We start from the raw sequence: 15199 nt of genomic DNA on the forward strand, positions 1-15199 counted from the left end.
TGTTTATATAACCTAAACAATTATATAAAAACACTGAACGGGGAGTACTTTACACGACTTCTTTATGACATAACTTTGTAATGTACGCGAGGGTTTTTATATTACTGGTCAGACTGTACTTCTCTCAGTAATGGAAACATACCGTCACGGACATAATCGAACTTTAGTTAGAATTTAAATTGTTTACTTGATAATATTGTGTACTTATGTATTAGCTTGCATTTAAGTGTTTTTCGAATTATATTGTATATATACATATATTAATTTAGATAGTTAATATTTATATATGTTTTTTTAAAGCTATTCTGCAACATGGCATATGTACTTTTCGGCCTTCGACTATAATTTAGGTTATTTAATTAGACATTAATCTGTTTTGAAATTACGTCAGAATAGTAAAATAATTAGTTATATAGAATTTTTTTTTATTTTAAAATAAAATTTATAAGACGTTTGTTTATTATTATTTTTAAAACAGTTTTTTTTTCTGTATTGAGTCTGCCATATTATAAAGTAGATAATCAATTAAATAATAATTAATAGGAATTTTATTTATGAATCTGTATTGCAGTTGAACCTGTGTAAGCGAAAATCATTATCCGGTCCCGTCAGACGACCTTCATAAGTGAAAACCTCGGGTTAGAGTGAAACCTCTAAAGTGAGAAAATATTTATTTTTAAAAAAGATTTTTCTGTGGACTCTCGCTTATCCAGGTTGGATTGTATTTTATTTAAGTATTATACTGTCATAGTTTCACGACGCAACACGACTCTAAAAATCAGCATTCAAATTTTACTTTTGTTTTTAATATTTTTAATTTATAATAACATATTATTTTAAATTATGTACTAATTGAAATATTTGCTGTGTAATAATGCTTTAAATCGAACAATTTTAGCACAATGTGTCTGTAAATAACATAATGGAAGTTATAAATGCATACATATAATATATGATATGTATCTAAACTAGCTATCGCTTACGACTAAGTCCGCACAGAATAAAAAAAAAAACTAAATAAGTAGCCTGTGTGTTCTTCCAGACTATGTTCTACATTGAGCCGTTCTCGAGATACCTTCTAACATCCATCCATCCATCCAAACATTCGCATTTATTATATTAGTAAGAAGTAAGATATCATTATCACTACTGACATGCTTTAAATGTGTTCTGTTTTTATTTTTGTACTAAAAGACTATTTTTGAGACTTCGCTTACCAAAGACGGGCATTATATTAACTATGTAGTACTTATGTATTATTTTATAAATAAATAAAAAAAAAAGCCTTGTAGTTTCTTTTAAATATTAACTGTAGCCCGTAACTTTATCAACGTTAAAAAAGGCCTACAATATGCAAGCATGCATCAGCTATTTTCCAGTCAGAATCGGTTCAGTTGTTTCAGAGATTATCCGGAACAAACGTAGACTTGCATAAACACAGACAGAACATTTTTTTTAAAAACTAGATTTTCGTTATAAGTTACGCATAACATGTTCGCGAAATATGTTTTTTTTTTCATCACAACGCCAAAGACACAATCTACATATAGATAAATCTCGAAATTGAAAAGAAAATTATATACTATTTTTTTTCAGACGAATTTTCGTAAATCAAGGTACGACAGAGAAAGAAAAACTATACACTAGAAATAATTTTAATAACAATACTTAAATGCTACTTAGCGTCACTTAACTCTGACGAGTCTAGCTATGTATGCGGGTCCAAAGTTAGCGGCAGTTGAGGGCACCACCAGCTGCCCGTAGCGGGGCTTTGCGGGTCCGCTGCCCAGCTGTAATGTGCTGCTCAGACTGCGCAGTGATGATGATAGATCTCTGGAATAAGTCCTGTTGGTAAATCTTTAGGCTATGGGTATTATTCAATTCTTAATATTTTTCATAAACCTATGAGTGTACAGTCAGTTGATTGTACGTAATTTGTCATTTTTTATTTTATGACGGCGGCCATTTTGGATCTTTCATAGTGCACTGTCAAGTCCTTTCATTTAATACCTAAGGTTTTGAAAAAAATATGTCAAAATGTCATCCGCCACTTTTTAATGGCGGTCATGAATTTAACATAGTGTTCTATATTTTAGCTGTCAAGTCCTTTCATTTGATACCCATGTTGGAGTACAATATATGATCCGCCATTTTGTGACGGCGGCCTGGACTTTTCATGCTGCACTGTATTAATTGTACATCCAATCCAAAACATTAACCAAAAACTTAAAAACGAATTGCTAAAAGTAGGAATTGACTTGAAAAATATTTGTAATAATATTTGTTTAAATTACTAGTTTACAAAATCCATACATACCTAACAACAGCGACAATTTGATGGGATTCGAAGGCGTGCCTGAGCGCAGTGTGCACCACGCCGTCGTTTTGTACTGGACTCAGAGAGCACGTCGAGTACACCACTGCCCCGCCCACCTTTACTAGCTTTAAAGCGTTCCTATACACAAATTAAATTACACACGTAAAATAAAATAATTATTTATTGCCCTCAACCCCTTTTTATTCCACTATGGTTTTCGTAATGGTATAAAAAAAAAATCGCAAGTCAATCGGTAGACCTGTCGCATTGTACGGATCTGAATGTTGGGCCACCAAGGTTTCGGCTGAAAGAAGATTGTATGTAGCTGAGTGATGTAACAAGAAAAGATAAAGTTAAGAATGAGTATATCAGAGGAAGTTGGAAAGTAGCGCCAGTTATCGAGAAATTGAGGAGCAGAAGGTTAGCGTGGTTTGGACATGTTATGCTGAGGGATGATGTTCATATAAACAAAAAAGTAATGAAATTGAATGTGGATGGCTATAAAGGTAGAGGAAGACCAAAGAAAGTATGGATGGATTGTGTGAAAGAGGATATGCGTAAGAAGGGGGTAAATTCAGATATGACGACTGATAGAAATGTATGGAAGAGTAGTGCATACTGTGCCGACTCCATAGGGATAAGGGCAGGTTGAAAATGATAAAAAAAATTCGTCAGAAGCATCTGGATTTTTCTATTTATAACAAACCAATTACCTGTGATGTTAAGAAAATAGCAACTTCATATTATAACATTTTCAGCCCTTCTGTTAACATTTACGCAGCTTGTTAACAATTTTCAGTCATTGCATATTATCGAAAATTCTCCCGTATTACTTTACTTTATTAATATGAGTCCGATTAACATTTCAGTTGTCTAAAGTTAGAGAACTTACACTAATAGCTGTGTCTGCAGCTCCGGTATACGCAATCTCTCCTTCACTCGGTCCGGCCTGAATATATTGTTCTCATCCTCGTTCACTGAATGTCTATCTGTAGTGCACGGCACGTCTACAAGAACCTGGATATCATTTAATAGATTATTTAAATTCATTTAATGTATAACTTCAATTAAATTACTTCAACTAATAGAAACAATGAAACTTCAATGGAGCTAAAATAATTTAAAGTAGAACTAAAATGTTCAAAAGGAAAGTTGGCAATACTGTATATTTTTAATTCATTTTATCTCGACATTTCAACAAATTTTGATTCATATTGACATAATTTTCATTTATTAATATAGAAAATATTACAATATTTAATATTTTTATGAAAATTTCTAATTTAATTAATTACTAGTAACATTTGTCTTTTTTTTTGTAATCTTTTTTTATTGTTTTTTTTATAAATTTTAGAGAGAATTTGGATGAATTTTAGTTCATACCTTGTCGAATCCTTGATCATCAGTAAATATACGTCCATCAACGCGGGAAAGGAGCACTCTTTCCCGCCATTTGTTATTCTCGAAGTCTATCAAATAGTCACGGAATATCCTTTCAGTCCTAAAAATAAATAATAATAAAAAAAATATTTATACTATCTTTTTTTTAAATAATAGTATTTTTAAATATTGAAATTTTATACATTTTTTAAATCAATTTATGTTTCTATTATCATCATCAGTCTGTCTTTAACTGGTAACACTGAGATAGGATTATTCAACAATATGTCAAGGATATTTTTTTTACTTTTCATAATTATTTTACTTTAGTACAAAAATCATAATATCACAGAATGTGTTGAGGTATTTAATGACATTCTCTCACCTGTTAGACCTAGATATAGATACATCATTACAAACAACTACATCGGGCAGCAATGTCTGCAACGCGACTAGGGCTTTGCCCCCTGGTGCGGAACATAAGTCTAGCAATCTATCACCAGGTGAAAGACAAAGTGCTAGCACTGCAACCACACTGCTACAATCCATTGGGTAATAGTTAAAAACACCTGAAAAAATTATAAATTGTTAAAAATATAACTTTGACGAAACAAATATTAAATAACTTGACATCAATTATGTCTCCACAGAGGCTAAAAACTAAATTGTAGCAGTTTAATTAAGGAAATCCTTAGAACAATCCATATTATAAAGCATACCCATGCAGGTATAGATGTATGAAGTAGAACAAGTCAAAGAGGTGTGCTAGTATTGCATCAAATGTTTTGTATGTTCTGCCTACCTCTTTAGATTAGCGTGTGTGTAATGCTGTGTGTTATGTATGTGTATTACCTGTCTGAGATCTCTTTGGTTCAGGAAACATGCTCCAATCACTGTTCATTTCATATGTGTACACTTTCAAATGTTCCGGATAAGTGAATTCCTTTTCCGGTTCTACTATTAATGGGAAGTCTTTATCTTCTGTAAATATCACAATGTTCATATTATTTCAATAGGCAATTAGTAAAGGACTCTGAGTTCTAAGTTCAACTATTTAACCTAAAAGAAAACCTAAACTATTGTTAAAGTAAATCAATTTATTGACCTGATTCTACTCATGTCCAAAAATATATTAATTAATTAATTAATATATATTTTAACAATATATATTATTAATTAAAAAATATATTAATTAATTAATTAATATATTTTTATAAACTATTAAAAAAATATATACGCTTTGTAATATTTACAAATTAAGGTAAACAACTTTTCTTAAGGACATTGAGAAATAAAAAAATTACTAAAGTTATAATTCAATATCCTTTATACCACAAAATAACTCAGAATATATTTTTGACTTATAAAAATTTCTTTGTGGTAATAAATTTTACTTACTGCTATTATAATAAGAATAATGAAGAGACTCGGGCACCCAATCATCTAAACCTTTGAGTTTAGTTGCTGGTATATATTGGTAGAGAACTTCGGAATTGATTCCCATAGAAGGTTCAATTATTCTAGACTGGTCTATTTCTGCAACATCTAATGCTTGATTCAGGGTTCTATTTACAGTTACCCTGGAATAATTGAATTTTATTTTCATATTTTTTTAATCTATATATATAAAATAAAGTCGTGTTAGTTACACTATTTATAACTCAAGATCGGTCGAACTGATTTAGCTGAAAATTGGTGGGCAGGTAGCTTAGAACCAGGAAATGGACATAGGATAATTTTTACCCCGTTTTCTATTTTTTTATTCCGCGCGGACGGAGTCGCGGGTAAAAGCTAGTTCTAAATATTATTTACACAGAGGACTTTTACTCACATTTCATCAACTTTTTTATTTTCTATTGTTTTATCAAGATTTTCACTTAAATCTATTTTTTCTGGTACATTATCACTCTTGGGATAAATTTCTGAAACTTCATCGTTCTGAAGTCTTGATATATAATTATCTATAATGTTTGTGTGTGACTTTACTTGTGTATCAGTATCAGGTTCTGTGGGTGTGTATTCATTAGAAAAGGCTTGTTGGATTTTCATTAAATCTTTAAGACAATGGGCACCTGTAAGAAAACAATGTTAACATTTATAAAGTCTGTTTGAAAGTATAAGTTTATAAAATATATTAATCAAGTTAAAATTCAGAAAAATTCTCGTGAGTGGAAAATCTTGGTGTTTCTATTTTATTTATTACCTCTATTAGAAAGATATTTCATAGTTTCTTCTGCATCTCCATAATTATTTATAACAGCGACGTATTTAGACCGACGAAGTAAGGCTTCTTTCATTGGAGGCCATTGTTCTCCAAAAACGGACCCATAGAAGTCGTCAAAATGGTTTAATGCCTTGTGTTTAGGGCCAGTCTTCTTTTTTAATTTTGCCTACAAATAAACTTTCGTCAGAACACAGAAAACTTATAATATTTTAAATTATTTTAAAAGATATTACCCAATGTGTCTTTGTTTTGAATCGAGCTTGTAAAATTAAGAAAGATCTAGAAGATACATTTATTTTAAGTATGTTAAACATTATGAAAATTACACATTTATTTGTTTGAAAGTTTGAAACAACACAATCATTATTTTGGTATATCAAATAATCTATATTTTTTTTAGGTTAGAAAGAAACATATGACTTTGACATTTGTTTTAATAAACCTTCAAAACGTTTAGTTACATGCAAAAAGACATTAAACTCCTTGGCAAATTTTAACTTTACATTAATAAAATCAATTCATAAGAACCTTACTTATAGTAACAAAACTTATTAGAGCTCGAAATTTTTAATATACATATTTTATTTGAGAGTAATGAACAGAAATTCTTGTTGTCAGATATGGATAAAAAAGAGAAAACATCATCGGTACTCTTTATCTTTCAACCACCCGCGAAGCCGACACCGAATTCAAGTATTGATTTGTTTACAAGGAGAAATAGGGGAAGTTTTTGGAACATCTATCTATACCTAAGTCTAACAGCCTTGTCAAAACGATCTGGAGATAATACTTTGAAATAATTGTTGGCTTTCGTGTTGGTATTTATCAGTGGTTCGTACCAGCTGAAAGCTTTCCCAGCGAACTTTGAGGGTTTTCATTTAACGACCCTCTTTACGCCGCCGGGTGTTTTATCGATTGCGCACTGTCCGGGTCTAATACGCCGTTAAGTTTTTCATCTAAGACGCGATAAAGATTCGAAAATGCGTGAGCGTGTGTCTGAAAGTTTATCAATCAGTGAAAGAAAATGTGTGTGTTTTGATTTTTCTATTACTTCTGACACTAAAGTCTAAAATAACTTGAATTGTTTGTCAAGGAAATGTTTTAATTGCGATGGAAAGCGCTGTAATTGTCAATTAGAGTGTAATTAAAATATCTGTCGTCATGTATGGGATGTTGGTTATTGGCCTAAGGACTGATTATATGGTGGAATGGCCAGTGGCAGGCTGCAGTCGGTCCCACAAGGGGCTGCGCATTTGGATACAGTGAGGTCTCTACATCAAACTGTTGTGTCTTTGAGGACTGCTTTAGAAGTATCAAAGAATGAATTGCAAGAATTAAAAGAAAAATATGAGCAACATTCTCATTGCTTAGAGTATGCTGATGTCATAGAAAAATTGACTGTAGAAAATCATATTTTACGAAGAAAAATTATTGACTCCGGTTTGGATGATAGAGAAGCATCGGAAAATATAAAGTTTAAAGTAATATCCAGTCCAACAAAAAATGTTGAGGAATGTGTAAATAGTCAAGTTGTAACTGAAACTATAACTTCTGATAGCAACAATAAAGTAACTGCAGAAAAAGTAGCAGCAGTAGAATTGGAAAAATTATATACATGTTCACCAACAGAAAAGCTTGAAAATATCCAAGAGGAGAACTCTAAATCAAGTATAACTGATTTAGAATCTCCAAGACCTCAGTCAGATATTTCTGAAGGACCTAAGAGTCAGATTACAGTAGCTGAAGATAAAGGTGTACCGAGTTATAAAACTAAATTGGAATTACTATCAAAATTTGATGTTAAAATAAAAGTTAGAACATTAAAAGAAGGTAGTATTGTTTCTACTTCTACTATTACTTCAGAAACTGATTCTACTGATAATCAAAAGAAGGCAGATAGCTTTTCTAGAAAAGAATCACAAGAATCTGCAAATTTCCAATTTAAGGAAAAGAAGGAACATTTTGATAATTTCATAGACTTGGATGGTAATGAGATAAATTTTAAAACAGTGTCTAAAGAGAATATCAAAATGGCTGTGCCTAATGAAGCAGAAGTTAAGTCTAAAGTTGATAAATTTGATGTACAAGTGAGAATTACATCTGAAGAGAATTTGGTAGTAAAAGAAAGCACTGAGCGACTTAGAAGGAAGGACACACTTAATTTGGATGTTGATGATTTGAGTCTTAGGTATATATCTTAAAATATATGCATAGTATATGTGCAATTTAAACATACAGCTACACAGAACAGCTACAGAAAGCTCATAGTGATATAACTAGTGCAGGCATACTATTTTTTTGTTTTTATTTATCATTTTAGTATTCAAAATAGATCCACAAAAATTCAATTGTTTGTACTTCTCTGTCTGGATCAGGACTATACATGCGAGTAGTTTTAATAACTATTTATTCTATAATTTGTATTTTATTCCTTTGTTTTCTAATTTTTTCTTCCAGAGTTTTGTGTTATTAAAACAAATTTCCTTCCAGATCTTTGTCAGAGGGTGATAACTCTGTGTTCTCTGAGGGCGGTACTACGCCAATGGAACCGCGACCCCCTGACGACAGGGAGGACGCCAGTGGCAATGAGTCAGAAGAGGTTGATGACATAGAACTTATATTCACGACAGATGAGTCCAAAGATATCAGTAATTTGCAGGTGAAATTACCATATTTCTACAGAAAACCTGTTTATGATTATCATTTAAGAATTTTACAAATAGATATCATGTTTTTGTGCCTTCATTGTAAACTTTACTGACTTCACAGCTTATTATATTATTTTCAATGTTTTGTTTTCTTATGAATTTTCAGGAAGATCTAGTTTCGATACGTGAAACTGAGCATTGGGTACCAAACTCAGCATCTACTGTCCACTCTACTCCGGTGCTAATCAAATTCCACACCCTCGACCCTGACTTCCAACCTAGTGAAAGACCAGAAAACGTTGAAAACCGAGAGAGCAGTCACGAGGGTGTCGTTGGGGATTCATTGAAACAGAAAAGAGTATCTCTTCCTAATGACAAAGAAATCAAGCACGTCGCCTTTAATGGTAAAGGCAGTTTGGATCTGCCTGGTCGAGGCATACTGAAGATTTGCGATAACAAGTCTGACAACATGTTATATAGACGGAGCCCTAACGCAAGTACTAGGAGACTAGACAGTGTTGATAGTCTGACATGTGAATATAATAGGGGCTTGAGTTTTGACAATACTAAGTCATCAAGCTTCGAATTAGGATCCAGTATGGATATACTTCATAGAGAGGAAAGTGTGGATAGCTTCCATAAGACTGGACGTTTTGGACATCGGTTTTCGATGTTTGCGGAAACCGATATTTCCAAATGTGGTATTTCAGAAGACGATCTCGCGAGTAATTTTAATATACGCAGGAATACGTGCCCTAATCCATTTCAATACAGGTATTTTTTAATTTAATAATGACGTAAAAAGTATTTGTCGATCTTCTCATTTCAAATTACCAAAGACTTATTTTAGGGATCCTTAACAAAAATAAATCAATAAACAATGAATTTAGAATGCAAAATATAAAATCTTGTTCTTCGTAGACCGCTGCCGTACCGCGGTACAGTGCGCGGCGGAAAGCCTGTGACGTCATCTCGTCGGCCCGTGCTGCGCGAGAGTTGCGGCCCGCGGCGGGAGAGCGCGGCTCAGACAGACATGTCCGCGCTACCGCCCAGGTGGACCTCCGACGGATATCTGGCTTATAAGGTGAGGAGACTTTGTATATTGTTTTGTAATAAACTCCTACCATAAACTTTTAGCTTACGCTTATGACGAACTGATTAAAGAAAAATCTGTGTAGTGAAAAATGTTGGTGTATACAATAGAGTTCATCTCGCGTGGTGAGTTGTCCGACCACGGTGCCTCAGCGCGTGACGTCACGCCGCCCCGCCCCGCCCTGCGCACGCGCCCCGCCCCCCGCACGTCGTACAGACCGCAGTGATGACGCCAGACGCGTGCTCCTCAGCGACATTGGTAAGTGTACAGCGAAGAAGATAGAATTAGAAGAAAGAGATTATAGTTTTTTTTTTATTTCTTTTCTTTATTTTTTGTAGGATTTACATCAATGGTACCCGAATTATCGAGGTCTGCGGAGCCCCTGTGGAACTTACGACGTACTGCACCGGACTCGCCACAGCCGAGGTTTGTACAAAGGAGCAAGTTGCTGTCATGTGTTATCAAGCGATGATATATTCTGTACAATTATAATGTTTTCTTAACAGACATCGGGGCTCATCGTATCGCTCACCGTGCCCCAGTATAGACCGCAGCAACGACTGGACTATCCATACCAAGTATACTAGTACTGCCAAGGGTAAGTTATGTCTGATTCACTAATTACGCGCACCTTCTACGACATGTTCTGAAGGAGTCCCGACTGGTCTGAAACTATTTGGTCATCATCATCAGCTAACTATACGCCCCCATTGAGCCTACCCTAAGTTAATAGTGAGTAGGCCATAGTCAACCACGCTGGCCCAGTGCGGGTTGACTTCACAAATGTCTTTGAATTCCTTCACAGATATGTGCAGGTTACATGATGTTTTATTCTCCTTTGGCAGCCTCAAGCTATCTTTATAGTCAACTAGCTGTCGCCCGCGACTCCGTCCGCGCAGAAATAATAAAAACCTAATAAGTGGCTTATGTGTTCTTCCAAACTATGTTCTCCATCTGTGCCAAATTTCATCAAGATACGTTGAGCCGTTCCGGCTTATTACATACCTTTTAAAAAAAATCCATACATCCATCTAAATTTTCGCATTTATTATATAAGGAATATACGTGACATTTTTATGTGATACGTAATTAGGTGAATACCGTCCGTGGCGCGGCTCTTTGCCGGACGTCAGGAACGACGACACGGACGAACTGCTGCAGGAGGCGGAGACCTTCCTGCGGCGCTCCATTGACAATATCACCGCCGCTGCTGACGAACGTAAGTATTACTACGAATTTCAGCTGTCGAAACATTCCCACAAAAATGCCTGAACAAATTGAAATAACCATCTTTTATTAATTTTCTGCTGTAGCAACCAATTATATCTCGTCGTTATAATCTAATTATTTTTATTTTTAAATTAAAGGAAAGTTAAAAACACACAGGAGATCTTTTGTCTTCTCACGAAGATATCTTTCGATTTCACAAAATTCTTATGTAACATAAACCATATTGTAACAAAAATACTGCACCTACACACTTCGTCTTAGTATCATCATCATAAGCTCACTATAAGTCCGCACTGAGGAGTGCGGAGGCAGGGGTGACTAGGCTATAGTCAACCATACTGATCCAGTGCGGATAACCTTCCTTATATAAGTGCTGGTATACCTTCCGATATACCTTCTGCTGGTATACGTATCCGATATACCTTCGCTGGTGTAAGTGCTGGTTGCATAACGATGGTTTTCCTTCACCTTAAGAACGTTAGATAAATGATCATTTATACATCGAAAATCGAAAAACACATTGGTATATGGCGGGATTCGAACTCAGGACCTGATGATAACATATTAGGTATTTAATCCCTGAGCCATCGTTGTTCTTAGTATGTATTGTGTTTAATGTAGGAATGTATATACATTTGTAGCGGAGTGTATCCACACGGGGCAGGGGCAGCCATATGTACCGGGCGAGGCGCGACAGCTGCGGCTGGGACATGCCGTCAAACTCATCACACCGCAGGGCCGCCTCGCCGTCGGCAGGGTCAGGTAACGTATACATACATACTAATATTACCAATGGGAAGGTTGGATGGATGTATGGATGATCTTTAACCACATATCTCCAAAAGTTCTTAACTTTTAAAAAGGTTGAAATTTGTAAAACAGATTGCAGTCTCTCTAACACATTAGCTATTTGCTCACTTTGTTCGCTTATTTATAATATAGAAAGATCAAAAAGTGTCAATTTGTGTCAAATATACAAAAAAACAATTCCGATATCTAATAAAGGTAAAGTTTCACGTAAGTTTGATCGTCCGTAACTAAATAAATATTTAATATTGGATATCAAGTATTGTTATCTAAGTGTTATGTGATTTGATCAGATACGTGGGTATAGCGGGGGGTAGTGCTGCCAACAGTGGGGTAGTGGTGGGCGCGGAGTTCTCACAGGCTCAATACCCCGGCCTGCCGCCCAACGACGGCACCTACCGCGGTCGTCGCTACTTCCTCGCCCCTCCTCAATATACCGCCATCTTCGTACCCTTTTCTAAAGTCGTTATGGCCTGGGCTAATTAAAACTAAGCAATTAATTACGGTAAATCTGCACTGGTGTGACTCCGGTATTGTTATATACTGTCGTCAATACACGTGTCACTACAGTTGAAATACCAAGTTACAAAAAAATCAAGGTTTCAGTAAATTGGGATGTTTGAATCTGGATACTGCCCCAATTTTTTATAATATTCCTATGTATGTATATTTCAGGATACTTTGATTTGTGTATTGTACACTTGTATGCTTGTATGATATATAATTTATATAAATAAATCCGGCTCGAAGGACTATTAGGTCAACTTGAACGTGCTTAATAATGTCATTGACAGATTTGTTGCACAAAAAATAATATAAATTGAATACACGACATGAAATTAAATTCAAATATTGATAATGTAGAGAAAAGAGCGTAAAAAAAGGAGGTGCCCTTAAAGGCCGGCAATGCATCTGCGATTCCTCTGACGTTGTAGATGTCTATGGGCGTCGGATCAAATAATTTTAGGGTCCGTTGCTCGTTTGCCCCCTTCTCCTATAAAAAAAGTAGATTTTATTTTTATAATGGACTATTTAGTTCTTTCCTGGTGGACTTTATTTGGAGGTTTTTTCTATAAAGGTAGTTTACTATAAAAAAAACTAATTTTTTTACAAAATTTCCTAATGCTTTGAGAGAATTGAATTAAATACCTCTGTTGTAATTTGTATTAGAATCAAAGTGTGGAAGACATATTTTTGAGACTAACATTTACAATAAAGATAACCATGTCTTGACTTTAATTGTCCATAAAATTTAATACATATTTTCGTAACTTGGTTAAACTATAATAATATATCAATGAATTAATAAAACTATAATTAATCCAAAAGTTAGATTTAGATTTTAACATATTTAAGTTGATATAAAATTTATTAAAATCTGACAAAACTGAAAATTTTTGTTATACGTAAAAAAACATAATATAATAAAGTAGCCTAAAGACTTTGTATGGCTATATATCGACACCCCCATCGAATAATCCTGTAATGCACTCTTACCGGGTTCTTGCTTTTCCGTCGAATTCGGCATCTAAAGGTCCTATTACACGTTGTGATTTTTTTATATTTTTCTTAATGTTAATTACGGAGATAGAAAGTCATTATTGAAATAGATTTTTTTTATTTCCGGTATTATCATTTTTCCTTCATAGCACAGAATACGCCCGGAATTCATGAATGAAAATTAAATACAATGAAGCTATAAAAATTAGCTTTGTTTTGGTATATAAAAGATTCTTGTACGATAATTATTGATGAAGTTATTAAAGAAGTACGGTTTTTTGCTTCTCCTGAAAAATTTGATTTTTCCTATTACGGGGTTATTCGATGTGTGCGTCGATATGATATTTATGAACTTGTGTATGGGTCAAAATATAATATTTATGTATGAATGTAACCTTATATCTATGTAAAAATATAAAAGGGATTTCCTCTTAAATAAATTAGTTTAGAAGTTTTCTCGTTGTTTACATGTTAACATAAAATATAAAAATGTGTGTTCAATCTTACAGTAAGTTTCCATTGCTGTACCTATACAAAAAATATTGCTTTCTCTATTTTTTCGATAGGATTGAAAGTGATGGCAATTATGTTTTTGTACAAGTATTCCTGCAATGGAAACTTAACGTAATAAAATTACCAGGCTAGTTATATACATAGGATATGTGTATAAATATATGCCTCAGCGAAATTTCTGTACTAAACCTTCTCTTTCCTTCATATTCGCTTATAATATAAAGGTTAATGGAGATTGAAAGAGATAGATGTATTTTTGTGAAGATGTACCTCGAATAACATCTAGTCTAGTGGCTTAGTATTTAATTGTTTAGACTTAATAGTATTATATATATTTATGTAGATATGTTCTATGTTTTTCAGAATTTATTTCTCAGACTCTTCTAAAATATGGTGCTCCAGTAGATTTATTTTATTATTTTTTTTTTAATTTTTGGATGCGTTTTAATTTTTACGACACAAATTCTTTTGTCACGAAATTATTTTGAATGAACAAAAAAAAATTTGACTACTTTTTAAATTTGATAAATATATTATTATATTAATCTGTAAAATATGCATTTTATTGTTAATATTGTATTTATAATGTTTTAAATTTAATGTAAATAATAGTTATGATGTTTGTTGGTTATAAAATATGAAAAAAAAAAATCCTTGATTCTATGCTTCATTTAAAATGTTCTTTTAAACATTTTGTGTCATTTCTCTGACAAAAGTTCAGATATAAAAGCATATCATATAGCTTATTGTAATTTAACGTTTAAATAGTGTTTTGTAGATATTAGAGGGTGTTCTAAATAAAAGTTTTGAGATAGATTTTTAAATAAGCTTTCCAACCAAAGATATATAACGACTTCTATATAATGTTAAATGTAAATGAAATGTAGGAATTTCTTTATGACCTTAAAACTATTTAACATAACTAGGTATATATCGTAGGGATTTTGTCCACTTGTGATTCAGTACACAAAATCAATCCTATAAACCAAAGATATTTATTTTTTATTTTTTAATAATTATTTGGCTACAAATATTTTTTATTTTAACTTTTTTTATTTAAATAATAGAAAGATGTGATTTGGGGTCAGTGTCTTATTAGGATATGCATGTACTTTCTAGAGTAGGTCATTTGTATTCAAGTACCTTGTAATAAATTAAAAAAAAAAAAATTCGTAAGTAAAATATTAGTGGTCGAACACTGGATAGGCCGAGTTAAAGGCCAAAAGGTCAAAGGGCAAAATCTAAAGCCCAAAAAGGCAGTCTTGTTTTAAGCAGTCCCATGTCTTAGTACTCTTCGCTAGAGGTAGAGCTAAACATTTCGCTCTAACTAGGGTTTTCACTATTTTTTAATTCATGTATAAGGTACTTGATTACAATAAGGTGTAGTAAACGAATGCATAGAGCACGTATAACTTTGTATGTACTGTTTAATAAAAATTAAAATCAACAAAAAAGGGTTTTTAAGTCCTGATGAAAATTAAAGAGGA

General features: G+C 33.2%; 2 protein-coding genes across 2 annotated transcripts; one reads left to right on the forward strand and one right to left on the reverse strand.

Annotated features, from left to right (window-relative positions):
• Positions 1 to 1685: 1685 nt before the first annotated feature.
• On the reverse strand, positions 1686 to 6328 carry LOC106711311 (5-methylcytosine rRNA methyltransferase NSUN4). Its single transcript, XM_045681278.1, has 10 exons — positions 6155 to 6328; positions 5901 to 6087; positions 5529 to 5769; positions 5096 to 5277; positions 4550 to 4678; positions 4083 to 4266; positions 3701 to 3818; positions 3210 to 3334; positions 2318 to 2455; positions 1686 to 1833 (listed from the first exon to the last, which is right to left on the reverse strand). Exons 1-10 carry the CDS (start codon positions 6233 to 6235, stop codon positions 1686 to 1688), a joined length of 1533 nt encoding a protein of 510 aa, XP_045537234.1. The 5' UTR covers positions 6236 to 6328.
• Positions 6329 to 6631: 303 nt separating this feature from the next.
• Positions 6632 to 12185, forward strand: LOC106711297. Its single transcript, XM_045681295.1, has 10 exons — positions 6632 to 8109; positions 8412 to 8580; positions 8736 to 9343; positions 9491 to 9653; positions 9773 to 9920; positions 10001 to 10088; positions 10169 to 10260; positions 10756 to 10881; positions 11534 to 11654; positions 11993 to 12185. The coding sequence occupies exons 1-10, from the start codon at positions 7130 to 7132 to the stop codon at positions 12183 to 12185; spliced, it is 2688 nt and encodes an 895-aa protein (XP_045537251.1). The 5' UTR covers positions 6632 to 7129.
• Positions 12186 to 15199: the final 3014 nt, after the last annotated feature.

Source organism: Papilio machaon, chromosome 15 (genome assembly GCF_912999745.1).
Source record: "Papilio machaon chromosome 15, ilPapMach1.1, whole genome shotgun sequence".
NCBI lineage: Eukaryota > Metazoa > Arthropoda > Insecta > Lepidoptera > Papilionidae > Papilio > Papilio machaon.

What these genes read in the sequence shown, in the direction of transcription:
- LOC106711311 (XM_045681278.1), bottom strand. Translation starts at nt 6,235, where the DNA reads ATGTTTAACATACTTAAAATAAATGTATCTTCTAGATCTTTCTTAATT. An exon ending in ACCAAAGAGATCTCAGACAG is followed by an intron (nt 4,267 to 4,549) that starts GTAATACACATA and finishes TAATTTTTTCAG; the next exon opens with GTGTTTTTAACTATTACCCA. An exon ending in ATGATCAAGGATTCGACAAG is followed by an intron (nt 3,335 to 3,700) that starts GTATGAACTAAA and finishes AATGATATCCAG; the next exon opens with GTTCTTGTAGACGTGCCGTG.
- LOC106711297 (XM_045681295.1), top strand. Translation starts at nt 7,130, where the DNA reads ATGGCCAGTGGCAGGCTGCAGTCGGTCCCACAAGGGGCTGCGCATTTG. An exon ending in GTTGATGATTTGAGTCTTAG is followed by an intron (nt 8,110 to 8,411) that starts GTATATATCTTA and finishes ATTTCCTTCCAG; the next exon opens with ATCTTTGTCAGAGGGTGATA. An exon ending in CGTGCTCCTCAGCGACATTG is followed by an intron (nt 9,921 to 10,000) that starts GTAAGTGTACAG and finishes TATTTTTTGTAG; the next exon opens with GATTTACATCAATGGTACCC.